Below are 27,347 nucleotides of genomic sequence, written 5' to 3'. Positions count from 1 at the left end.
AGTAATTAAATATTTTCAAAGCGTCTAAAGGAGTAGCCGACCTCAATATCCCAAGAATATTAGAAAGACATAATTAAATACTTACTGAGCTTCTCTAGCTCAAGCCGCAGGCTTTGACACTCTCGGGTTTCATTCACAAGTCTCTCCTGACTGTGGGACAGTCTCTTCTCAATCTCAAAGTACTGTTGTTCTACAGATGATCAGAAGGAAAAAAAAAAAATCACACACACACATGTACACTGTCAACATTGCTACTTATTTTTAATAACCTTGATTTAAGATTTAGGACATAATATTGGAACCCACACTTTATGTAAGAGCGAATCTGAGTAAAGACAAATAGCCAGTACGGTAAAGGACTTCAATGCAACATTTCCAGCTGACTTATATGTATATAAGAAAATAAAGCCTGAATAGGGTTTTAACAAATAAATTTTATGTTTATTCCACAAGATTATGAAATTCTTCAAGGCTGGCAACATGTCTTATTTATCATGGTATTTCCCCCACACATCAATTGACTTCTTAGCATAAAGCAAACAATAACAACAAAAAAATTAAATGGAAAAAAAATCATTTAGGTTAATAACTGCTTTGCTTTAAAAAGGCTTGTATTAAAATAGCCAAAATAACACCTAAACATACAAAATTACTAAATTTATGTAAAAATATTTGTTAACTTTCCAAGGAAAGCAACTGATAAACTTACTGCTTAGCAAAGTATCAGTCACATAGAAGACATTCAATATTTATTGTGTAAATTAACAAATACAATGCAGTGTACTATATTCAGTGTTGAGATTCAGATAATTTTCAACATCAATTCTGCTTGACAATTACAACTGTTTTGTTTTTTTAAACGAAACCTTAAGGAGTTTCAATCCACTTAGCAAAACCAGTTACAATCCCGACCCCAACCTACCCCCAAAAAACTGGTAAACCAAGACACACAAACGGTTTCATTTTCAACATCAATTCTGTATCGACATTTTACCACTGGTAATTACTATGATCTAAATCTTTCCTAAACGTTGTTCAAGTCACTACGTCAAGAACTTTCTTATTTGTAGGTTTACTACAGGTATTTGGAAACAGACTTAATATATTTTCTATCAAACTTCAACTTTTGAGAGGAGTCAGATGTATTAAACATCTGCACGTCTACTGTGCTTCCAGCGCTGTCTTAGGCACCTACTCGTTTTTTGTACATTTAGTTCATCACAGGACCAAAGCGACAGTCAGAACAAATTCAGGAAGTTATCAATTAGACACAGGCCTCTGAACATAGACTACTAGAAAACAGCAAAAACTACCGTCATTTAACGTGCAACATACAGATAGGCTTAGAAGAGTCAAGAGTCGCACACTCTCAGAGACGAGTAAATAGACTCAAATCACCACAATGGGTTTGCTGGACATCGTTACGTTTTCCTAAATGCGACCACTCTAACTACAAACAAAAGGAAACTCCACGTAGAGTCAGATTTTAAAAACAAAAAAGCTCCTTTGTATCAAACAGGGAGGGCGGGTAGTTGAGAGAAGGCCTACGGTGCCCACCGAGCCGGAGAAGCGATGCTACCAGGGAAGTTGTGGGCACAGCGAGCTTGCAAGGGGAGACCAGCCATCGCTGTGGAGTCGGGCCCAGAAACAAGGGCGGGAAGAGCGCCGCACTTACCGCTCTCCACCTTAAATTTCTCATGCCGCCCCTTCAGGCCGTCGATCTCGGACTGCTGGTCAGCAAGAAACTTCTCAAGTTTGTTCTGGACGGACTTGGGCAGCTTGTTCAGCTCCGTGCGCTCCAGGACCTGCTGCAACACCGCCGCCATGTCTACTGGGCCGGGGACCGCGGCGGCAGCGGTCGACGCGGCAGAAACGGAAAAGAAAGGCGAAGACCCAGAGGACCCAGAAGTCTGGGCGGCCGCCTCGGCCTCCTCACTCTGTGCCTCGCGCGCGCCGGCCCGCCGAAGACTCCCGCGGCGGGACCCTGGGAAAGAGAACTCTGTGTTAGCCGCGGCACTAGACGCGCCACAGCGCCCGCGCTCGCAAAGAGCGCGCAGCCGCCGGAAGCTGTGCACCCTGGGAATCCGAGTTCAGAGGCAGCCTCTGACCCTGTCTTGCAGGCCGCTATCCGGCTTTCTTTCACCCGTCTCTCCGCCCAGCTTCAAGCCGCGCGGGCTTCTGGGAAACGTAGTTTTTTCCAATCCCTTCCGTCAGTCCTATTCCGCACCACCCATTCCGCTTCCTTCTTTCACCCCCGGCCCCCGACTCTCGCCTGCGCGTGGACCACTCCTCCGCGAGGTGGCGCCACATCGTACTCGTTAACCCACGCTCCTCCCCGAAGAGCAAGGCAACCTTACCATCAAAGCTTCGGGATGCCATGGGTCGTCCTCTTTGGCGGTTTCTAGACACTGAGCCACTAGAGGGCATCGGTCTTGGCAGGGCCGGACAGCAGGCGCTGGGCCACTGCCACGCTCTCAATGGCGCCCAGAAGGGGGCGGGGTGGCGACCGCAGTAGCTTTGGCTGAGATGCTGCGGTAAAAGCTGGGGGGGGGGGGGGGGGGGGGCGGAGGGGGGCAGCTTACGTCATCAACCCGCGCCACCTGACTCCGGAGACCCCGGGTTTCGGGAAGTCCGTCGCTTTCTGATGAATTCACTGACTGTGGAATTGGGACCGGACGGGCGTCTGGTCCCTGGAGACTTATACTTACACGCTAACCCCCTCCTCAGGTGGTCTGACAGTTCGTCAGATTTGTCTGCCACGTGTGCATAGTCTGAGTACAGGTGAGTCAGCTTGAGGGTGGAATTCATGTGTGTGTGTGTAATGTGTGCCCTCGGACACAGAGCTGCCTTTTCAAGGGGGAAAAGAAAGGGACAGACTATAGGAAACATATGGACGGACACGTACACAACACAGATCCAGTTTTGAGATTTGTCTTACTTAGGTGTTCTTCTTTATCTTCGGTGGCAGGGGTGGGTAACAGTGATTTAACAGAAATGTAAGGAGTTCGTTTAATTTCCAGGAAGAAACCAAGTGGAGTTTGAGTGTCGCTTTTATTTGTATGTTTTAAGGTAGCGTTGTGGAAAATGTTGCCTTGTGTTTATATTGTTAAATTGAAAAACTATCGGAACAGAAATTTGTAAACACATTCTTAAAAACCGTCCTGACACCGTAACAGAGTTTCCAGATTGTAATTCGATGGCTTCTAAGCTGAGTCTGGGAGAAGGCAGTTGCACCCCACTCCAGTACTCTTGCCTGGAAAATCCCATGGATGGAGAAGCCTGGTAGGCTGCAGTCCATGCCAAGGGTCGGACACAACTGAGCGACTTCCCTTTCACTTTTCACTTTCATGCATTGGAGAAGGAAATGGCAACCCACTCCAGTGTTCTTACCTGGAGAATCCCAGGGACGGGGGAGCCTGGTGGGCTGCCGTCTATAGGGTCGCACAGAGTCGGACACGACTGATGTGACTTAGCAGCAGCAAGCTGAATCTGGGAATTATTTCATGTTTGATTATTCTTGAAAAGAATTTGCTAAATTATTTATTGAAAATGAAGGATTCCTAGTGTCGTCCTCCCACCTTTGAAAATACCAGAAAGGAGCTTCATTCGGATTTCTTTCCCCTCAAATATTCTGTGTGTGTTAGTCACTCAGTCGTATCTGACTCTTTGTGACCCAGTGAATTGTAGCCCACTAGGCTCCTCTGTTCATGGAATTCTCCAGGCAATAATACTGGAGTGGGTTGCCATTTCCTTTTTCAGGGGATCTACCCGACCCAGGGATCGAACCTTGGTCTCCTGCATTGCCGGCAGTTTCTTTACTATCTGAGCCACCAAGGAAACCTTAAAATAGTCTATATAAGCACTTTAAATAAGGTTACTGGTATGTGCAGTACTGTATTATGTCTTGCAAATGTGCTCGTTGCTAAGTCATGTCAGACTCCTTGCCACCCCATGGACTGTAGCCCACTAGGCTCCTCTGTCCATGGAATTCTCCAGGCAGTGCTGGAGTGGGTTGCCATTTCTTTCTCCAGGGGGTCTTTCTGACCCAGGGATGGAACCCACGACTCCTGCTTGGCAGGCAGATTCTTTATCACTGAGTTATCTGGGAAGCCTGTATTATGTCCTGGGCCCAAAATATCATCATTATTGATCTACTATTTGGAAAACACAGATGTTCTATACTTGGACTTACAGGATTCTAAAATTAGGTTTTCAGATGTGCTATGATCCAAATTCTTTATTTTGAATACTAACAAACTAGACTCCAGGAAAGTTGAATGATTTCAATCTGATTTTGAGCAACTTCCAAAGCTTCTGCTGATATGCAGCATTTCAGGAAAAATTGAACTATGTAAGAGGAGATCTGCATTTTTAGTATTACCCTTTAGCCTAGTATGATTGGTTACATTTTAAATATTTGAGGGAGTACTAAAGGGAAAAAAAATCCAGCAGTCAACTAGATTTCAAAACCCAAAGATTCTCATCTTCCTATTGCATTCAGTTTCTTATGTATTAACATGGCTAGTGTATGACACTAGAAAAAGTAAGATTAGAAAGTTACCTTGGAGTGATTACCATTGTTATTTCTTATAAGAATTAAGAATTATTTAGGGCAGAAGGAAAGCAGTAGAATAGCATGAGAAGTAGAAGAGAGTTTAATACACAGAATTGCATAATCACAATGGTGTGATCACTCATCTAAAGCCAGACATCCTGGAATGTGAAGTCAAGTGGGCCTTAGAAAACATCACTATGAACAAAGCTAGTGGAGATGATGGAATTCCAGTTGAGCTATTTCAAATCCTGAAAGATGATGCTGTCAAAGTGCTGCACTCAATATGCCAGCAAATTTGGAAAACTCAGCAGTGGCCACAGGACTGGAAAAGGTCAGTTTTCATTCTAATTCCAAAGAAAGGCAATGCCAAAGAATGCTCAAACTACCGCACAATTGCACTCATCTCAAGTGCCAGTAAAGTAATGCTCAAAATTCTCCAAGCCAGGCTTCAGCAATACATGAACCGTGAACTTCCTGATGTTCAAGCTGGTTTTTGAAAAGGCAGAGGAACCAGAGATCAAATTACCAACATCCGCTAGATCATGGAAAAAGCAAGAGAGTTCCAGAAAAACATCTATTTCTGCTTTATTGACTATGCCAATGCCTTTGACTATGTGGATCACAATAAACTGGAAAATTCTGAAAGAGATGGGAATACCGGACCACCTGACCTGCCTCTTGAGAAATCTGTATGCAGGTCAGGAAGCAACAGTTAGAACTGGACATGGAACAACAGACTGGTTCCAAATAGGAAAAGGAGTGCGTCACGGCTGTATATTGTCACCCTGCTTATTTAACTTATATGCAGAGTACCTCATGAGAAACGCTGGACTGGAAGAAACACAAGCTGGAATCAAGATTGCCGGGAGAAATATCAATCCCTCAGATATGCAGATGACACCACCCTTATGGCAGAAAGTGAAGAGGAACTCAAAAGCTTCTTGATGAAAGTGAAAGAGGAGAGTGAAAAAGTTGGCTTCAAGCTCAACATTCAGAAAACGAAGATCATGGCATCCGGTCCCATCACTTCATGGGAAATAGATGAGGAAACAGTATCAGACTTTATTTTTTGGGGCTCCAAAATCACTGCAGATAGTGACTGCAGCCATGAAATTAAGAGATGCTTACTCCTTGGAAGGAAAGTTATGACCAACCTAGATAGCACATTCAAAAGCAGAGACATTACTTTGCCAACTAAGGTCTGTCTAGTCAAGGCTATGATTTTTCCAGTGGTCATGTGTGGATGTGAGAGTTGGACTGTGAAGAAGGCTGAGCACCGAAGAATTGATGCTTTTGAACTATGGTGTTGGAGAAGACTCTTGAGAGTCCCTTGGACTGCAAGGAGATCCAACCAGTCCATTCTGAAGGAGATCAGCCCTGGGATTTCTTTGGAAGGAATGATGCTAAAGCTGAAACTCCAGTACTTTGGCCACCTCATGCGAAGAGTTGACTCATTGGAAAAGACCCTGATGCTGGGAGGGACTGGGGGCAGGAGGAGAAGGGTATGACATAGGATGAGATGGCTGGATGCCATCACTGACTTGATGGATGTGAGTCTGAGTGAACTCCGGGAGTTGGTGATGGACAGGGAGGCCTGGCGTGCTGCGATTCATGGGGTCGCAAAGAGTCAGACACGACTGAGCAACTGAACTGAACTGAACTGAAGGAGCTAAAAGTGGAAAGCCCCTTAACTTTATAGAGGTACTAATGATGGACAGTTCTAAACTTAGCAAATATATGTGCAAATCTGAGAGCTATGAAGAAATTTAATGCATTTTGAGACAAAACCAAAAAAAGAAAAATAGATAATCTAATAGACCATTTCAAACCAGAACCAATTCTCTGGGCTTTAGTTTTAGAATAATGCAAAATCATTGTGACTGGCAGTTGATTTTACTGGTGTTAGATAAGACACCCCAGCACATCTAGAATTGCCTGGGCTTTGTTGCCCTGAATAAGATTGGAATTTCTTTGCAGGTAATGACTATTACCTATATTCAGAATGCTGCTACTGTGTTTCTTCAGAGTCTCTATGGCTCTTTTTAGGTTTTTGGAATCATGTCTTATTTTTTTTTTCCTCCTGTGTACGTGTGTGTGTGTGTGTGTGTGTGAATATTGTCACCATATGTTAAATACTTAGAACAATGCCTTACACGAGTGAAAGCTCTGCATGTTTTTGTTATTATTACGTTGCTTCTGTTTACTTCCATCATTCTAGTTGTACTCTGAGTCACTCAAGGGCAGAGGCCAAGTATTATTCGTCTTTGTGCCATCCCACTTTAGCACAGTTTTTAGCACATAGTAGGTCTCTGTAGTGTGCTTCTTGAATGCATAAATTTGATTCTCCTTACCTCTCATTGAGCACCTCAGAAATTATCATCTTTTCTATTTTAGAAACGAACACAGAGAGGCTCAGCACTAAATTACCAAAGATGCTACAACCAAGGGGTGGTCGATTTCAATAAGAAACCTGGTGTGTGGCTTACTAGTTTCGTGTTCTCTATATCTGAGATATGTGAGTGATAGTCACTCAGTCATGTCCGACTCTTTGCGACCCCATGGACCCCACAAGGCTCTTCTGTCTGTGGAGTTCTTCAGGCAAGAATACTGGAGTGGGTTGCCATTTCCTTTTCCATATCTTCTCAGATATGGGACTAGGCTTATTGCTCATGTCAGCTGTAGTTGATTGGGAGACATTTCCTGCAACTCTCTGTTGAGAATTAGAAAGAATACTCTATTGAGTAAGCAGTCACTGCAAGGTTTGGGATATTGTCAGGTTAGTACAGTTTATACTACCCCTGTGAGAAAAGCCATTGCAAAGTCTGGTTTTTGCCTAAACATGCTGTATATTTTTTCTTGTAATTTAGGAAGTTGAATTAGTTCTTAATAATGGGAAGAACCTACATTGTAGAAGAGACTGTTGGCCAGTATCTTTCAAACATCAATCTCCAGGAAAAAGCTTTTGTCTCTGGTCTTTTAATAGGACAGGTATGTATCTTTTCTTGTGCATTTATTGATGAAACTAATTTGTTTACTTTAAAGTTAAAATATTCTATTTAGTAGTAAACCCAACTTAGGTGATGAAGGGATGGAATGAAGAAGAAGACTGTAACCCAGGTTTGCCCAAGTCAGAACACATTCCCTTTTGATAATGTAAAAGTAACTTATAAGGTAAAAACTCCAAAATTAGAATTTTACTGACCAGATTATTCACATTTCATTGTCTTTTCAAAGTGATTTTTACTCCCCTCTAATCTTTAATTCCAGGTTGTCGAATTCTTTACAAGTAGCTTTTGACAGTTTTATTTTGGGTTTGTCTCATCTCAGACCTGTAACAAATACAGCTCATGTATTTTATTACATACCATGGCACTCATTTACTGAATATTTTTTTTTAATATTGATTGACTGGAGAGGGAGGGAAGGGACTGGGAGAAATTTGGAAATTAGACAGATTTTATTTTCTTCTTAGAGTTAAGTCTTAAAAAGCAACACAAAATGAAACAATTGTTTAGAGAATTACTTTAAAAAGCGTAAGCACCCACTGGCTTTTTATAATTGATGGGAGGATGTGTTTGTTCATCAGCAGAAAGGACTGTCAGCAGTACCCAGCAGTGAACAGACGAGAGAGTCACGCAGGCGCACTGGCTGCTTCCATCCTCACTCTATTTGGGGAGAGTGCACTATGTTCCAAGGATTGATTTGGAGGCCTAATAACAAATAAAAGTCTGTTGGGACAGGTTTCCTCCTGGATATTTTAGCATGATGCTTTGGAACATTCAGGTTGCATAATTAACGTTCCTTGTTCTGATTCTGTGCACATTCCTAAGCTACTTTCTCTTATAATTGAATGTCCTCTGTTGTCTACTTAGAAAGAATGCACTCTGCAGAGGATCCATGTGCTCATACCCCTTTGTGGTATGCTCGTTTCCAACATCATTCTGAATGTGCTTAGTTAGAGTCAGTGTAGCCCTGAGAGACGGGTACATTTGAAGAGTTTTCACAAATCTGATTTCTCATAGCCTCATGAGGCTTCTCACCAGACAGCCAGATAGCCTCTCTGGCTGAACTTCTTTCAGATTCAGGTTACTTAACATCTAATATGGGATTCTCTTTGTTAGAGACCTTTATTTAAGGATCTTGACTTCCCTTTATTTTAAAAACTGAAGGGAAGAAAAGTCAGAGATGTAATCAGTAAAGGTAAAAGGTCAGGAAGAAATACCTTTTTCCAGACTTGCCTTACTGCACGTAGCCCATTTCTCAGCAAAACTGCCATCTCACATGTAAATCTCCCACAATTTAGGGAGAATTCCACTCTCTCTTCATGCTGCCTTTTCATTCCTGCCAGTATTCTACTTGCTTCTTCTTTCTCTTTTTTTCCAGGTTCATCACTATTCTCTCCTTCCCCTCAAGCTTTCAGGATTGCCTGTTTCCTATTCTCAGAGTCAGTTTCTTTTTCTTTTCAAAATCATAGATTTTATGAAAGCAAAGAGTTTTCTTAATCAGTGCCTACCTGCTCCCAGTGTTCATTTCAGTGTAACATTCTGGAAATAACTTTTATTGAAATAATTTCTCTTCCATTTTTTCTTTTCTGTTCCAGGGTAACACTAACGGTTAGGATTTCAGGTCATGTGTGAGGATAACATCATGCTACCTTGTACTTTTACTCTTTCTTTGTAGGAGATTTTCACTGTCATGAGTCTGAGCTAGTAAATTTTCCCCAATTTTATCTTCAGGATTCCCACTTTTGGTTAGCATTTAATTGCTATTAAAACTGAGGAACATCCATCTAATAACACTTCGGTTCTCTGTCCTACACCCGCTTTGTTTTTCTGTGGACCACATGAGCAAGTTCCCCACTACCATTGTTTCAGTGAAAGTAAGATGCACAAGGTCATTTCTTACTTTATTTTCCAGGGATTTTATATTTGTTGAATTATCTAATCTGTTGAGATTACTTAGAAAATAAATAAAATAACTAGAAGATTGACCAAACATGTCATCTTTTAGTTTATGTACAGTTTATGGGACTTTCTTGGTGGTCCAATGGTTAAGAATCCGCCTGCCAATGCAAGGGCCAGGGGTTTGATCCCTGGTCCAGGAAGATCCCCCGTGTCACAGAGCAACTAAGCTTGTGTGCCATAACTGCTGAGCCTCTGCTCCAGAGCTCGTGCTACACAGTGAGAGAAGCCACTGCATTGAGAAGCCTGTGCACTGCAACTAGAGAAAGGCCACGCACAGCAGAGAAGACCAACGCAGCCAAAATTAAATAAATACATTTTTAAAATGCAGTTCTTTCAGTCATCTAGTAAACCATTTTAAAGGACCACTACATGGTTTGTATTCATGATGCCAAATAAATAAGGAGCTAGTATTAAGTATATTGAAAGATAACATGTGAGGTAAATATTGTAGGGCTATCCATCAAAATTGGTTTCCCTGTAGATTCATTCCATTATAATACAGGTATTGACAATTTAAGCTGCTATGAATATTGCTCAGTTTTTGCATATCATGAAGGCTTTGCATTCCTTGGTGACATTTCCCTCTAGTAAGCTTTCCTAATTTGTTTTCAAGTGTTCCTCACAAAAGGATTATGTGATTCTTGCCACGAGAACACCACCCAAAGAAGAACAGAATGAGAGCCCCAAACATTCCAAAGCCAAATTGGATAACTTGGATGAAGAATGGGCCACAGAACATGCCCACCAGGTCATCATGTTTGTTTCTTTATATAGTTAAGTTTGTGTTTACTAACAAAGTAAAAATACTTTATTCTCAGGGTACTAGACTAGGATTTCAGATACTCATTCTTAAGTTTTTAAAACTTGAGTAGTATATCAAAAATTAGGAGAATTTTCTGCTGTGTTTCATTCACGATTATATTTTTTTGTTGTTGATTACTTGTATCTAGTTTTTAAAAAAGCATTTTCTTACTTGGAGTTAAGCAATTCACCCAAGATTAGTATAACAGGTAGTGAAACTGGGATTTGAACCCAGGCAACATGACTTGAAAACCTTTGATCTTATTATGCTATGCTTTTCCATTGTTGACTTTTATCTGTTGTGTTTTTTAATTTAGCTTATTTCTAATTTTTCTATACTTTAAAATAATACTAGTTATTGATAATATTGTTGCTGGTCAGATTGTTTTAAAGACTTAAGCTAAGTACTGAGAAAGTAAAATGATGGTTAAAAATTTTTTTAATGTCCGTAGAATTTATATTTTAACCAAAGTGAAAAACATTATTACCAAATGAGATTCAATAGAACAGTATTATAGGAGTATAGAGTTGGGGATGATCAAATATCTATAAGTGGTTGGATTCAAACAGCTTCACAGAAGACTCTGAACTTTAAAGATGAATAGGACTTTGCTAGTAGAAGTCACAGAGGACATTGAATGCACAAAGGTGTGGATAAGTGACCCAAAGGCATGAAATTTAAAGGTGTGTTAGAATAGCAGGTAACTGGGTGTAATTGAAGCATGGTGTATATTAAAGAATGTGTTTAGACTTAAGACTATATGGGGTCAGTTTATGGATGGTTTGAAGTGTCAGTCATCCTGGGAAGGGAGGAGTTCATTTGGGAGCCAGTAGCTCTGTGGTAGACTTGCAGAGCTCCCTATTTGGAGGATTGATGTGCCAATAATTGAGAAAGTAATTTCAGTGCCTTGGTACAGTGCAAATGGAGAGTAGGGAGATTGGAAAGAGAGCAGAAAACATAATTATAGTAATAGTTCAAGAAAAGATGACATTACCTAGTGACTAGACCCTTAAGCTTCATGAGGACAAGGGTCATGTCTCTTGTGCTTATGGCTGTATCCTTAGTGCCAAGCGTAGTATTCCCATGATGTGTGATGAGGACACCAGAATAAAGGATAAGTGAATGGATGAATAAACAAACTGAAGCAGAGGGCTAAACTTCATTGCCAAAACATTTCAGAGAAAGAACTAGTATTAAGATGATTTAGTGACCAACTAGACTGGCAGTAAAGAGAGACTGTGAGAGTAGAAGAAGGTTACTGAGACTTTTTTCCAGGGTGTCCAGGAAAGTGGTGTTGCCATTACACAAAGAAGCAGCAGATTTGGGGTGGGTAAAGGAAACAATGAGTAAATTCACTTAAAAGTGAATTGGATTATATTATCCAATGAACAGTGTTAAAGTAAGGTAAAAATAGAATTAGTTCCTTCTCCATTTAGCTTTAAATCTTCAAACACACATACTTGTTTATCTGCATTTATTTTGGGAGATAGTGTTTAGGTTTTCTTTTTTTAATCCATTAAATATTTAATATGATCTTCTAATGAAAGAATCTATATGCATCTATAAACATAAAATTTATAGGGCAAAGTGTATAGCCTTTTTGCCTCTAGAAAGAAATGTTTAATTTTATTTATTTATGATTTTGAAAAGATATGCAAGTTCCCCCTGCTAAAATGAAAATTTCATTGCTTTTGTAGGTCAAGCTTGTGTGTCTATAGTATTTATAATTTATGAAATCAGAGGGCGCTATCAGCATACATGTGCTGTGTGCTTCGTTGTCAGTCATGTCTGACTCTTTGCGACCCCATGGATGTATAGCCCGCCAGGTTCCTCTCGCCATGGAATTCTCCAGGCAAGAATGCTGGAGTGCGTTGCCATGCCCTCCTCCAGGGGATCTTCCCCACCCAGGGACCAAACCCAGCTCTCCCACATCAGCAGACATAATACAAATATATTAGGAGTTAGATTATGGTATCTAATTTTCAGAAAACTTTGCGTATACATTAAGTACATAAAAGATAACCAGAGCACTCTGATCTCTTGAGTATGGCTGGTAGAAAGCAATACCTGTGGCATGAGGAACTAGCCACAATCAGATGGAAGGACAATTAGATATTATAAAGGACAAACTGGTAGTATGTGTCAAAATCCTGAAAAATAATGTATAACTTTTTAGACTGGTTATCCACTTCAAGAGATTTATTATAAGCAGATAATCCTGTGGACACAGAAACTTGCTAGGATTTTTAACCATTTATTATTTAAGTGTATGGAAAAGCTATAAATAATATAAATGCCCAATATTAATAAGATTTTTTAAATTGAGGTAAATCTAAACAATAGGAAACAATGGATTTTTAAATTGCACTCCCTCTCTTCAAATCCCAGACTCTGCTGGATATTATAGGAATACAGAGGTAGTTGAGAGTTAAGTTCTTCTATTAAGGAGCTCCCAGATCAACAAGTAAGGTACACACATAACCACAGCACAGGTTCATGAGATAAGCTCCATGGGAAAACTGTAGTGAAATCCTGTATGGGTTTGAAGATCAAAGGATCAAGGAAGACAGCTTCCTCAAGCTGACTTTGAGGTGTGCAGTAGAGTTCCAACATGTAGATGTACAAGAGGAAGTCCTTCCAGGCTGAGTGAAAGATACAGAGTTAGAAAACCTAGCCATATGTGTGGAGAACAGTGAGAAGTTTGTGATTGATGCTTGAATATTTCATGGGAAGTGGTGTCAGATGAGGCTCTGCATATCAGATATATCAGGTTTTAGAGAGTCTAGAGTACCAGCCTAAGATAAAATCTGTTTATTTAGCTGATAGTGGAAGTCACTGAAAAATTCAGTAGAGATTTCAGTCTTTGATCTTTTGAGAAAGAAGTTCGTTTATTGCTGTAACTAAAGGGTGTCATTATTAAATGGTTTTATTTATAAGGTAGTTTTAAGGTAGAAAGTTAAGAATATTCTAGGAAGATTGACACCTCATTCATCTTGGTTATCATCCATTTCTCAATATTTTAACCATTTTTTCAAAGCCCTCACCTCAGTGCTATGCATATAGTTGGTACTAGGTAGGCATTTACTGATCTAATATTTAGCTTCTCAAACACACGTTGCATATAATGTCAAATGCTTTTGTTAGCTAATGCTCTATTTCTGTTTTTAGGTATCCAGGATGCTACCAGGGGGACTTTTAGTTCTTGGAGTATTTATTATTACAGCTTTAGAAATGGGAAGTGAATTTCAAAATACCCTGCGTAGAGTAAGTCTGAAATGTCAAACATTCTTAAAGTTACATCTTAATTGTTGTATATGTTTACAGTGACCCTAGGCACATTTAGTGGAGAAGGCAATGGCAGCCCACTCCAGTACTCTTGCCTGGAAAATCACATGGATAGAGGAGCCTGGTAGGCTGCAGTCCATGGGGTCACTAAGAGTTGGACACAACTGAGCGACTTCACTTTCACTTTTCACTTGCATGCATTGGAGAAGGAAATGGCAACCCACTCCAGTGTTCTTGCCTGGAGAATCCCAGGGACGGGGAAGCCTCTTGGGCCACCGTCTGTGGGGTCGCACAGAGTTGGACGTTACTGAAGTGACTTAGCAGCAGCAGCAGCAGCAGACACATTTAGATTAATTCTCTATGATGGGATTATGTTCAAACAGCCTTTTCCACCCAATTGCTTAGTATCTTGCTTAGTATCTTGTAATATATGTCAATATATATTTTCAATCAAAGCTATATATTTTAAAAATATTCCTTATTTTAAAGATAATTTTTTACTATTGTGAAACAAGTTATAGAGGGTTAACAATTTTTATTGTGCAATAGCAGTATTTTGCTAGAACTCCCATTTAGCTACAAATGATTACCTTAATGTGAAATTAATGTTTTGTAATTCTTCATCTCTTCAGTTCTCTCAGGATCCTGAGAATAAGACATAAAGTAACGGCAATCAGACACTTATTCTTTATTTCTGGACAGAGTATCTATCACAAATCACTTACTTTTTGTTTAATTCCAGTGTCAGTCAATTGAGTAACATAGTTTACCAGTAAATATAAGGGTCCACAAACTGTTTCCCGTTAAGCCCAAACCTGAAGCAAGCTCTGGACAGCCAGCTTGCATCTCTTTTAGTACTCAAGATCCAGGTAAGGGGACTTCCCTGAGGTCCAGTGGATAAGAGTCCACCTTCCAATGCAGAGGATGCAAGTTCAGTACCTGGTTGGACAACTAAGATCCCGCAGGCTGCAGGGCAACTAAGACCCAAAGCAACCAAATAAATATATTTTAAAAATCCAGATAAGCCTTCACAAATTTATTTTCCACCCCAAGAAAGAAGGGGACCTCATTATCTTGAGAAGTGCAAAACCCACCAGAATCCCCAAAACCCTTTCTCTAGTAAAAAGCGTACTGCTCAGAATCCAGATGCTACAGATTCTTCCAGTTTTGTAACTTTCTCTCCCGTCAAAAATCCCACCTTCAAACCTTTGATATTTGTACCCATGGGAGTAAAGGAAGAAAGAGATGATAATCCCTCCCCCTGGCAAGTTATTCAACCTTGTACCATTTTTACCATTTTAAATAAGTATACCTCTTTCACAGTTGTTCACCCTGTTTGGCATTTTGAAATGTAACCTATATCCACTACTGTGCATCATTTTGTGGTTTGCATTGGATTGAATGGCTCAGTGCTAGAGAGAGACCGATCCTCCTTCCTCTTGCTTCTATATCTCTTGTTTCTAAGAAACATATACGATTTTAGAATTGCTCTGTTTCAGAAACTGTAGCATTGTAGTTTCTTTCTTTCCATTGGCCTGCATTGAGAATATGATATGAAGTAAGCTTGTAAAACTTGTCACAGTCTCCCATAAGGTCATTGCCGAGAACTTTATTCATTGTATTACATAATACTGTCTTTGAGGAAATTTCTTTTGATATCATTATCAAAAAAGTTGTGCCTATTCTGATCAACTGTTTAGCTTATGGACCATGTGAATTAAGGAACAAATTAGGTTTCTTCGTGCACAGTATTTTTAGAAAGCTTAGAGCTAAATTTATGAACCCTCTCCCCATATCGAGTATGCATTTTTATCATTCTTACCTGTGGCATAGATTTATGTCCTTATTTCTGATTTTCTCACTTATAATTTGTGTTAGTCTGTATTTTATGTACCCTTGTATATTGCCTTACATTTTTGGTGATATTTAAAGAAAAGGCCAAATGCGTGATATGCTCTGTTGTTTTAGGCTAAAAGTCACTTGTCATTTCTCATTCTAATTAAACAAAATCTTCATACGTCACTTAAATGTTGCATGGGTGCTAAGTCATGTGTGCTCGTGTCTGACTCTTTGTGACCCTATGGACTGTGACCCACCAGGCTCCTCTATCCAGGGGATTCTCCAGTCAAGAATACTGGAGTGGGTTACCATGCCCTCCTCCAGGGATCTTCCTGACCCAGGGATCGAACCTGTGTCTCTTAACGTCTCCTGCTTGGCAGGCAGGTTCTTTACCACCAGCGCCACCTGGGAAGCTCAGTTGCCCCAAATTGGGGTCTGTTGATCATTAATGACAGTGAATTATGTTTTTTTATTTAATACCCAATTTTTATTTATCTCTAGAAATGGCATTCAAATGATTAATAATCAGTTGCACTCTTTCTTTTGAAAGAAAGAAAATTTAATGATAGGATCATGAAATTTTAAAGCTAAATGGGACCTTAGGATTATTATAATTGTCTTTTTCTGCACTTTCCTTCTTTTATTTTGCATTCAGTTGTGTTTTCCTCTTTTTCAGCTAGTATTTGCTGTGGAAAAATCTGTGAATAAAAAGAGACTGTGGAATTTCACAGAAGAGGATGTCTCCGAACGAGTTGTACTTCACTTTTGCTCTTCTACAAAAAAGTATCTTTTATTTAGGTGTTCATGTTTTAAAGTATATGATACCAGTGTAACGTTCCTGCAACTTTTTTACCCAAATGTTTATTTAAATCATTTGTAAGTTTTCTGTAAATAACATGTAAATAGGACTGCCAATAAGAACAATGTTAATGGTTGTTAATCGTGTCGCATGTTGTAAGGAGTTTGAGAGAGGAGGCAGGGACTAGGCCTTCTGAGTTCTTCACCAGCTGTCTACCCCTGTACATTAAAGTGCACTAGGTCCCCTACAGAGAGGTATAGCTTAAGCAAAGTACTGCTTTTATATTGTTTACCTCCAGTTCCTATAGATAAAATGTTCAACTCAAAGCCCAGTTACACTGAGCTGGAAATTTTTGTTTCTTTGGCCAAGATCAGGTGACTCTAGAAGCCAGTTTTAGGGCCTTCTTAGCTTCTTTCCTGGAGAAGGCAATGGCACCCCCCTCCAGTACTCTTGCCTGGAAAATCCCATGCGTGGAGGAGCCTGGTAGGCTGCAGTCCATGGGGTCTCGAAGAGTTGGATACGACTGAGCGACTTCACTTTCACTTTTCACTTTCATGCATTGGAGAAGGAAATGGCAACCCACTCCAGTGTTCTTGCCTGGAGAATCCCAGGGATGGAGAGTCTGGTGGGCTACCGTCTATGGGGTCGCACAGAGTTGGACACAACTGAAGCAATTTAGCAGGAGCAGCAGCAGTAGCTTCTTTCCTCTACATGTTAACAGGGCAAGTACCTCCCAAGCATGAGGCAGTTTTGCTAAGGGAGTGAAGCAATGTAAGGGTCCAGTAAATTAGGAGCTGCCAAAGACAAAATTCAAATAAGTGGTCATTCCTGCCGAAGCTGAGCTCTTAACTCCTTTGATATTTAACTAGAATGTTTCCTGTACAGACCATTTGACCCAGTAAACATTCCAGGCTTGACTCCATTCAGAACAGCACTCCTGTTTGTTAAAAAGCGTGTGTATATGAGGACAATTTTGTAAGAGCTATCATTCTATTCATTGGGATGAGCAGGACTTATAAACAGTAGGAAATAAAGTATCCAAAGTATTATAGTCAAAGGAATTTATATATATAAAAGTATATATACTTGCACAAACACATGTATGCATATATATGTGTATGTGTATACCTATCTTTAAGTGTCATTCCATGAAGTGGTGTAATTTTGTAAAAATTTGGATGCATATATTTTGGTTTTATTTTTGGATGGGTCTTTTTTTGGATTATTAAGAATTGCTTTTTTTTTTTACTTTTTTGGTTATTTCTATCCTTAATTAGTAAAGAATATTTTGTCGAACTTATGATATTCATGATCCAAAGGTAAGAAAAAGTTCTCTTTATAAAGACTTTTCTGTGTTGCAGACTATTTTTAAATGAAAATCAAATTTTTGTTTTTAATAATTCTCAATGCTGTCTCTTATTGATGTCCACAAGCACCCATAGTTTTTTTATTTTGAAATATGCTTAATTCCTTTGCAGACCAGCAAAATTTTTGTTCTGTTTTACTGTTAGAATATTTTTGTTAAGCTCTCCTTATCTTGTTTATGGGTCCAGTATTATATTTGAGAGGCTTGTAGTAAGAGTCTCTAGGCTTGTGGGAGCCGCAGTGCCTGAACAAACTGTCTGTACTCAGAGGAATCCAAACTAATCCTTTGCTAAGGTGTTGAAAAAACAAAGTGGAAAAGTGGCTGCAGTATTTTGTTAGTGGGGATAGGACAGAAGGAAAACATCTCGCACCTCATGTAGTTGCTCAGTGGTTATTGATGCCACATCAGAAGCTTCAGAATTGACTCTGGTGAAGCTGCAGAGGAGAACTACAGGACCAGAGGACTTGCCAGAATTTTAAACCAGCCTTTCACTGGGGGAGGGAGTTGCCAGGATTGCCTGGGATGTGTTGAAGAACACCAGACTTTTAATGCATGCTTTATTTTTATTTAGTTCTAACCTATTGCTCTTTGATGAAGGAATTTGGCCAAATATGTTGGATAACAACTTGTATGAATTACTAGGCTGTACATTTTATGATGTTTTATTGCTCCGTGTGTTTTACATTAATCACGTATTTTATGTTTTCTTCTCCTTTGCTAAAGAGTTCTGCAAAACCGGCAGATTGGAAGTATCAAAATGGACTATCAGCTTCATGGCTTTCCTTAGAGTGTACAGTTTATATTAATATTCACGTCCCGCTGTCTACTACTACTGTCAGCTATACTCTAGAGAAAAATACAAAGGTATCAGAATAAAATGAATTTTCTTTAGTGATTGCTGAATAGATGATCTACCTTTATTCTGGTTGTCTATGCTGTTCATTTTAGAATTTTGAAATTGCATTCTAATTATAATATTGTTACAGGTAACTGATTTGTTAGTCTAGCCAGATTAGAAATTTAGACATGGGACAATGTCATCATACTACCATATTTAGCATAATAATAAATGCTTCATAAATATATGTTAATTAACATGTAATATGTACATTGTCTTGGAGAAGGAAATGGCAACCCACTCCAGTATTCTTGCCTAGGAAATCCCATGGACAAAGTCTGAGCCTGGTGGGCAACAGTCCATGGGGTCGCAAAGTTGGATGTGACTTAGCAACTGAGCACATGTACATTGTAAAATATAACTGTAAGAAGATACACTGTTTGGTCTTTTTTGTTTTCATCCTTAGTTGTTTAAAAAAATTTTTTTTTCATTGAAATATAGTTAATTTACAATGTGTTGATTTCTACTATGGCATCACTGATGCACTGGAGATGAATTTGGGGAAACTTTGGAAGATGGTATGGGACAGGGAAGCTTGGCATGCTGCAGTCCATGGGGTTGCAAAGAGTCAGGCACGACTGTGTGACTAAACAATAATTTCTACTGTACATCAAAGTGATTCAGTTATACATGTATATATACTCTTTTTCACATTCTTTTCCATTATGATTTGTCATAGGATATTGCATATAGATTGAAAGTTTGGGATTAGCAGATGCAAATTTTTATAAATAGAATGGACAAAAACAAGGCCCTACTGTATAGCACAGGGAACTATCTTCCTTTTAGTTTTGTTTTCCATCTTCCAGTTATGTTTTGTAATTCTGTACCATTCTTTTGTTCATAGCTTTTTTGTCTTTTTTCCTGTTGAGGAGGTAAATGGAGCTGGTTTATTGTTTCCTCTTTATTACTGTTTTATATATTTGTTTGAGGCGCTTTCTCTTTTCTTACTTTTTTTAACAGAAATTACTGAATTTTATTTGACTGGTTATTAAGCCACCTAAATCTGTGATATGTATGTTAGTTTGGGAAAAAGATTAGAAAAACTATTATTTAATATGGGTAAGGTACTAAAAATTGGGGATATACTTTTTTGTTGTTCATGGTACTGAATTTAAATGCCACTTTATTGAAATTTAAGGATATTTATCATTAATATTTTAGTGTACTAGGTGGGAAAAAGTAGACTCAAGGGAGTTTAACTGAGATGGCATTATATCTGAAAGATGTTCATGTTGTGTTTCTTTTAAGAATGGACTTGCACGCTGGGCCAAGCAGATAGAAAATGGTATTTATTTGATTAATGGGCAAGTTAAAGATGAAGATTGTGACCTATTAGAAGGACAGGTGAGTCATGAGAAAGTCATCTTATGAAATTATTTGTGCTTAAGGAAAAATAAAAGCTGACTTACCTTTAGGTATTTAGGCCTTACCTTCATGAAAACAATTTTTATCTACTTCTTATTTCTAAGGTCTTTGAAACTAAAGGGCAAATGATTATCTCAGAAAATGATAGGAGATTATTTCTGAAATCATAAGAATTTTGAAACCTGCAGGAGAGGGTGTCATCTAAATTTCATCTGATTTCTACTTTGCAATGTGCTTACTTAAAACTAAAGTCATATGTTCTGCCCTGATAACAGTTTACATACTAAGTTTGGCCATTTTATAGGGAGTGTGTATGGGAGGTCTTCTAAAATATCTTTGGTCTGAAGAGAAACTTTGGTGATTTCCCGCTTTGGAGCAGGGCTCAGTGAGCTTAATGTAAAAAACCAAGTAGTAAATATTTTAGACTTTGTAGGCCATGTGTTCTCTCTTACAGCTATTTGGCTCTTCTGCTGTAGTGTGAAAATGGCCACAGACAATACATACATGAACAATCTTGGTTGTGTTCCAGTAAAACTTTATTTATAAAGACTAGAGGTAGTTTGGATTTGATCCATAGGCATAATTTGTGAATCCTTGCTTTAGAGGAATAAAAGTAGGAGATGAATGGTTTTTAAGGGTATACATTAAATTTGTAGAATATAGAATACACAAAATAATGTACCTATAGAAAAGACGACCGTAAAACAAATAGTAAGACTTTTTTCTCCTCTCAGTGTATGTTGGATAGCTCCTAAATTATCTTTTATGTTTCACTCCAATCTCAACAGTCTAATTTTTTAATTTCTGTGTCATTTCAGAAAAAATCTTCTAGAGGAAATACTCAAGCAGCTAATCATTCATTTGATATTAGAGTGCTAACACAGTTGGTAAATATTTTTAAATACTCCTTATCTAAAATTAAATGCAGTATTTCTTAGCATAAGCTTAATGAAATCGTGTTTTTTTTTTTAAGTGTGTATTAATTTTTTGTCTGTGCTGGGTCTTTGTTATTGCTGCATGGGCCTTTCTCTAGCTGCGCTGAGCGGGGGCTACTCTCTAGTTGCAGTGCTCGAGCTTCTCGTTGCGATAGCTTTCCTTGCTGTGGAGCACAGGCTCTAGGGAACATGGGCTCAGAATTTGTGGCTCCCTGGCTCTAGAGCGCAGACTCAGTTGTGGTGCACGGGCCTAGTTGCCCCGTGGCACATGGGATCTTCCAGGGTCAGGGATCGAACCTGTGTCTCCTGCACTGGCAGGTAGATTCTTTCCTGCTGAGCCACCAGGGAAGCTCTGTTTCTCTTTTTATGCTTGTGATTAGAGAGTCAAAAAATTTTTGAGATGTAAAAGAGACTATAAAAAATGTTCCGTTCAAAGAAAGTTATTTCCAAGAATTGATTCCCAAGTTGTTTATTGTAATAAAATCTATTGGAGTGTATTGCCTCAAGACTATTAAAATTTTGACATCACGTAGCTAGCAGTTAGGGAAAAAATGTACATATGTGTATGTATATATACATACATATGTGTGTGTAATATTTTGTATCGTAAGTTTTGTGAGCAAAGTTGTAATTTTCTTAAGTTAAAAGATGTGTGCAGTGATGTGTGAAGAGTTGTTACGTACCTAATTTGAAGCAAATCTATATCTCTGTTTTGGTAAAAATCACACAATATTAGCGAGGTTTCTATTTTTATATTGTTGCTTTACTTTACACATGTCTTCTCAGAAATTTAAATTTGGATAATTATTCTTAAAAGTATGTATACATTTGATTTTAGTCCTGCTTGAAATTATCCTTGAAGCCTGATAGCAGGTAAAGTACATTCATGATTTTAGAAAACTTTTCATTTCAATATTATACTGAAAATGTTGAAACAGGGAAATGCTACCAGGACTTGTATTTTTTTTTTTTTTAACTTAATAAAATAGACTTAGAAGCCGTTTGTCACAGGAGGGTGCTTTCATTGCTGCTTTTCCTTCTTTGTGTTTAGCAATAGAACATTACTAAATTGTCAGACTTATGCCACTAAGCATTTCTCAATTTCTCTTCTCAGGACCTTAAAAGTATTTTTAGCCTTTAGTTTTCCTCCTTTTTCGTTTTAGAAGTGTTTTTTAAGTTTATTCCTCTACCTGTATGCTTTTTACTAGTTATACTAACATGACCTCTTTATTTACAGTTCAGTTAAAATTATTTCAGTTATAAAATTGCAGTTAAAAATGTCTGGAGAGTGGGAATATAGAGAGAAGAGTAGAAGGTAATATCATGAGATAATTTATTATATATTAATATAATAAGTAGTCAATAAGTATTTGAGGCCACTTTTTTCACCCTCTATCAATTTTTGTTGACTCTTTCTTTGCAGCATAGCTCATCTTTTATTTTATGGTCCCATTGCTATTAGCCTTACAACCTATTGTTTTACCTAATTCATCACAAGGAACTTAGTCTCTCTCTTTCCATTTATTCTTATCCAAAGTGATTCATTCTCTGAATCCTGATACCTTTGTTTGTATATTTCCTGGGATATCTTTCATATTTCTGATCTGTCTTGTATATTACCTCAGATTATCCTTTCGGAATCACAATTCGCATTCATTCACTGTTCATTTACTTATTAGTTTTTTTTTTCCAATTAATATTAAGTGTATATAAGGGGCAGACACTAATTGTGTTACTCCCCTTGTGTAAAATTCCTTAATTGCTCTATAAGTACTAGTTTGAATTCTGATTCAAGGCTTTTTGTGGCCTCAGCATGCCTTTTCATTATTTTCTAACTTAACTATTTTAGATGTATGCTTTCCATACCTTTAAAGTTCTGTGTATTTCCCAAGTCATCTGTCTTATCAGTGCCATTTTTTCCCTTATTATCCAGACTGTCAAAGTCCTACCTGTACATTAAGATAGAGCCAAAATGTTACCATTTTCGTGAGGTTTCACTTGGTTACCATAACCAGAGGGATCTTGTCTTTTCCAGAATATAATATCAGCATCACAGAAATTCCTCCACTTATGAATAGGTTAGATTTTCAAAGTCTGCTAGCTGGTTTGTTCCGAAGTCCAAAGAAACCAAGACAGGTTGACATTTATAGAACCCAAATACATTTCCACCAAAAAGGAGAGAATCAAGTCCTTTTATCTTTTAAAAAGTCTCCTTGATATGTGTGTGTGTATAGTATTTTGTATATACAGTCTAGTAAATTTTGGAAAATAATGTTCTAATTTATACATATATAAATATATACATATATAATATATATGTTGCAACTGTGTTAATATGTACTATAAATTAGATATTAAATATGTAAAGTGGGGCATTATTCTTCTACAGTAGAGTTATGTTTAGTGGATGAAGGGAGCTCATTACTCCTCCTCCACTCCATTTATTGATTTATCAGTGATCTCTACAGGTATCATAGGAGGCTTATTCCAAAGAGTATCAGCATTGTCACCCTGTTGCTTCATTTAATGATTGACAGTTTTGAGCAGACCTGGAACCTTCTGAACTGTTTGGCCTGTGACAGATTTTTTTACCCAGACCTTGATTTTTTTTTAGGCTTACATTCTTTAAAAAAAAATTAGCCTTTGCCTGAATTACATTAGAGTCACCAGCAGACGGTTAGCTAGCAGTGGTTAAGTTGCACGAATTGTCTTTTTTCTTCAGAGTTGACTCTATTGTGGTTTTTTTTAAAAATTATTTATTTACTTAATTTTGGCTGCTCTGGATCTTCACTGCTGTGCGTGGTCTTTCCCGAGTGGGCCGAGTGGGGGCCACTCCTGCAGTACAGGGGCTTCTCACTGCGGTGGCTTCTCTTGTTGAAGAATAGACTCGAGGTGCAAGGTCTTCGGTAGTTACACCGTGTGGACCCAGCAGTTAATGGCAAATAGGCACTAGAGCTTGGGCTCAGTCGTTGGGGCGGATGGGCTTAGTTGCTCTGTGGCATGTCGGCTCTTCCCGGATCAGGGACTGAACTTGTGTCCCCTGCATTGGCAAGCGAATTCTTAACCACTGGACCACCAGGGAAGTCTGTTGTTGAATGGTTTATTTCACGTGCACTTATATATTTGTACCACGTCCTTCTTTTTTTTTTTTAATTATGATTTTTGTTTCCGGTATGATTGTACAGATCTCTAGTAGTACTTTTGAAGTTTCACTGCTCTCCTTGTTTTGGCACTTGTTGAAATGATAAGGTTAAAAATGTCTGTGAAAAAGCTCAAAGCCAAGCATGAACTAATACTACTTAGATTAGAAAAGAATGGGTCTATGAGATGAAAGTGATGATCACTGATATCGTTTTCTGGTGACAGACATAGTTGACCTGTGGAGTCTGTAACATTATTTTTGATTTATGAAAGTTATGAGTTAAAAGTGTAAATAAATGAACATATAATAATAAATGTAAACATATGTTGCTTGTAATTTTACTGTATTTATCACATCCTGCTCTGTATTTCAGTTATTTTTTTTTTGCAGATCTTGCATTATATACCTTCTGTTACTAGATCATGTTTTCTTTTTATATCTTTTCATCTTAATAGTACTTATCTGAGTTATCTGCAAATAATATATGTTTAATGAACATATTGAAAGAATATAGGTATTACAGATAGTTATGTTAGTAAGAAAAATTTAGATGTAGTGTATTTAATTTCAGAGTATGTTCAAAATACTCAGAAAATAACGTATAATTTATAAGGAGAAATATAAAGGCCTTCTAAAATTTATGAAGAATATTTTCAGACACCTGGGTCAGTTAAAAATTTCTTCTTGCTTCATGCAATGACTTATATAATGTTTAAATATTTCATATAGTTGATAATCATTGGCCATTAGAACTTAAACAGATTTTGTCTTTCAGCTTCTGAATTCAGACCACAGATCCACAGCCATGGTCCAGATCTGCAGCGGCTCTGTAAACCTTAAGGGTGCTGTGAAATGCAGAGCTTATATTCATAGTAATAAGCCCAAGGTTAAAGATGCTGTGCAGGTACAAAAGGAAAACTGGTATATGAAAGAAGCATGTTAACATAATTATTAAAAAATCCTAAAATTTTAATCTTTTTTCAGTCTCAAATTTCATAATTAATTTGATTTTAACTGATGAAAGTCCAATCTGTTGGGCAGTCCAGCTAAACCAGATGATTCATCCCAAGATTTTCATATGTAGAATGTCTTATTTTTCATATATAGAATATCCTTTATAAAGTGATGATTATACAGGTTTATTGTGTTCCACAATTAATACTGTACATATCAGTGCATTTGAAATCATTTCTTATGAGGGAAATTGAGCTTTTTAATAGCAAGAAAAGTGCTCCTAGGAAGAATTATTTGGTGGTATTCTATAATCTATATAATTTAGAAATTTAAAAAATGATGACTGGCACTTTTGTTGTGGTTATACATTTTCTATTTTGGAGTACTAGCATTATCATTGAGACGCAAAATTTCATTCATTTTTATTTGGTTTAAATTTATTGTATAGATGAAGTTTAGGTAAATTTGCTATTAAACATGATAAGCATGTTAAATAAATGGACGTTAAAAAATGAAATGATGTATTAGTTATTTTAGTGGACACGTTTATACATGCGTGCATGTTCATGTGCTTCAGTCGTGTCCAACTCTTTGTGACTCCATGGACGATAGCCAACCAGGCTCCTTTGTCCATAGGATTCTCTAGTCAATTATGTGGGAGAGGGGTTGATGATAAAATAATGTGAATTTAAAGTAATAGATCTTATTTCTCATTGTGCTTTTCTTTGTTTTTCCATAGGCCATGAAAAGAGATATATTGAATACAGTTGCTGATCGTTGTGAAATACTATTTGAGGATCTGCTTTTGAATGAAATTCCAGAAAAAAAAGTTATGAGTATAAAATTAAGTACTTTTTTTGCATGTGTTCAATCTATATACTAGGATGTCAATATCACCTTTTTTTCTGTTAAAATAATGTCATCATTTACTTTTCTTACATAAAATTTCAGTTGCCACCTAATAATAATAATAACAACTCTGTCAACATTTAATAATTATAGGGAGGATAAAAAAAAATTCTGTGTGAATTTTTTGTCAGAATGGATAAACTGTGTTACATTTTATTTATTTATTAAATTTTATTTATTTATTTGGCTGCTCTGGGTCTTAGTTGTAGCATGTGGGATCTAGCTCCCTGACCAGAGATTGAACCTGGGCCCCCTGCACTGAGAGCTCAGAGTCTTAGCCACTGGACCACCAGGGGAATTCCCTGTGTTACATTTTAAAACCATTATTTTTTATGAATACCTGTGAAGTTTTTTTAAGAACTTATTCATGATCAAAAAATTAGTGTATTAGTGTTCAGCATTATATACAATAGAGTCTTTAATAGGTATATATGCAGTTGATCATATTCTTTTCAGTTTTTTTTGGTATGTGTACTAGTTTATATACTTTTCATCCATGTTACTCTACAGACTTCATTAAATTTAAAAAAGGCTGGTCAAGGCTTAACCTTATATAATTCCATCTTTTGAGAAACATGAGCAATTTATACTTTTTCACTAATATGTATTAGAAATCTTTTATTTTTACTCAAAAGGAAGGTTATCATAGTAAGTATGCTTTTGAAGCTACACGTTTATCTACCTTTCAATATTCAGGTGTGAGTGGATTTGCAGTACACAGTTAAATATGTACATAGTTGAAACATACATATTAGTTTTTTAAGGGAATGTGTTTATTTTTATAGGAAAAAAACATAGTGTATAAATAACTTCTTTTAGTTTTAAAAGCCTGTGTATCAGATTTGGTGGACTGCTTATAATTTTTTTGTATTCCCAGTAGGATAATACCTGGAATTTCCAGATTTAACATATATCCTTCATGTACTTCACAAATAACTGAAATTCCAGTCACGAATAATATATCATTTTCCTGAGACATGATTTTGAATTTTACATGGAGCTATTGGAATGAGAGTTTTATTTTGGGAAGTATGTAAAGCCTGGTCCCTTAGCCACCCAATTAGTCTAGCATTTCTGTGGCTTTGTTTTTGCTGCTTGACTTCATGTGTATGCTAATTCTCATGATATTAAGCACTACTTTACTTTCTGAGTAACACTATATGTTACAACTGAACTATGAATTTTAGGATTTTCAGGGACATGAGGATGTACCCACCATTAATGTCAGAGATCTACTGTATTACATATATTAGTTAAATATTCCCTTCCATGACAAATGCTTCATAAATAGGGTATCATAATACTGCTTTGGTATTATTTCTTATTAAGTGAGTTAGTATTTTGAAATTTTTGCTGATGTCCAATCAGTAAAGTTAACTCTTTCTAATAGCAATTGTTTATAGATTATATTTTTAAAAGAAACCAAGTGTAAATAAAACATTTTTGAACTGTAGTAACAGGATAATTATTCCAGTAACATGTCAGTATATCTTAGGATAGCAAGGTAAAAAATATATTGCAAGTATAATAA

General features: G+C 37.6%; 2 protein-coding genes across 3 annotated transcripts in view; one reads left to right on the top strand and one right to left on the bottom strand.

Moving 5' to 3' along the window:
* The window catches only part of TPR (translocated promoter region, nuclear basket protein), a 67,331-nt gene extending 65,273 nt beyond the window's left edge, over nucleotides 1–2,058 (bottom strand). Inside the window, exons 1-2 of the mRNA XM_040263798.1 lie at nucleotides 1,676–2,058; nucleotides 86–190 (exon numbers count right to left, since the gene is read on the bottom strand). Of these exons, the coding sequence (XP_040119732.1) occupies nucleotides 86–190; nucleotides 1,676–1,826 (256 nt within the window). The 5' untranslated portion in view covers nucleotides 1,827–2,058. The remainder of the gene's footprint in view (nucleotides 1–85; nucleotides 191–1,675) is intronic.
* Nucleotides 2,059–2,322: 264 nt separating this feature from the next.
* ODR4 (odr-4 GPCR localization factor homolog) overlaps nucleotides 2,323–27,347 on the top strand; it is a 39,441-nt gene continuing 14,416 nt past the window's right edge. The window contains exons 1-11 of one of the 2 annotated variants that reach the window (XM_040263796.1): nucleotides 2,323–2,781; nucleotides 7,423–7,543; nucleotides 10,133–10,267; nucleotides 13,490–13,585; nucleotides 16,122–16,228; nucleotides 17,527–17,563; nucleotides 18,334–18,474; nucleotides 19,760–19,855; nucleotides 20,695–20,763; nucleotides 24,729–24,857; nucleotides 25,647–25,737. In XM_040263796.1, the coding sequence (XP_040119730.1) occupies nucleotides 7,445–7,543; nucleotides 10,133–10,267; nucleotides 13,490–13,585; nucleotides 16,122–16,228; nucleotides 17,527–17,563; nucleotides 18,334–18,474; nucleotides 19,760–19,855; nucleotides 20,695–20,763; nucleotides 24,729–24,857; nucleotides 25,647–25,737 (1,000 nt within the window). In that variant the 5' untranslated portion in view covers nucleotides 2,323–2,781; nucleotides 7,423–7,444. The remainder of the gene's footprint in view (nucleotides 2,782–7,422; nucleotides 7,544–10,132; nucleotides 10,268–13,489; nucleotides 13,586–16,121; nucleotides 16,229–17,526; nucleotides 17,564–18,333; nucleotides 18,475–19,759; nucleotides 19,856–20,694; nucleotides 20,764–24,728; nucleotides 24,858–25,646; nucleotides 25,738–27,347) is intronic. The other variant, XM_040263797.1, reaches the window with a different exon arrangement.

This window comes from Oryx dammah, unplaced genomic scaffold, assembly GCF_014754425.2.
Source record: "Oryx dammah isolate SB20612 unplaced genomic scaffold, SCBI_Odam_1.1 HiC_scaffold_21, whole genome shotgun sequence".
In the NCBI taxonomy this organism is placed as follows: domain Eukaryota; kingdom Metazoa; phylum Chordata; class Mammalia; order Artiodactyla; family Bovidae; genus Oryx; species Oryx dammah.
The sequence above is the reverse complement of the archived record's forward strand: the minus strand, read 5'-3'. Positions and strand labels throughout refer to the sequence as shown.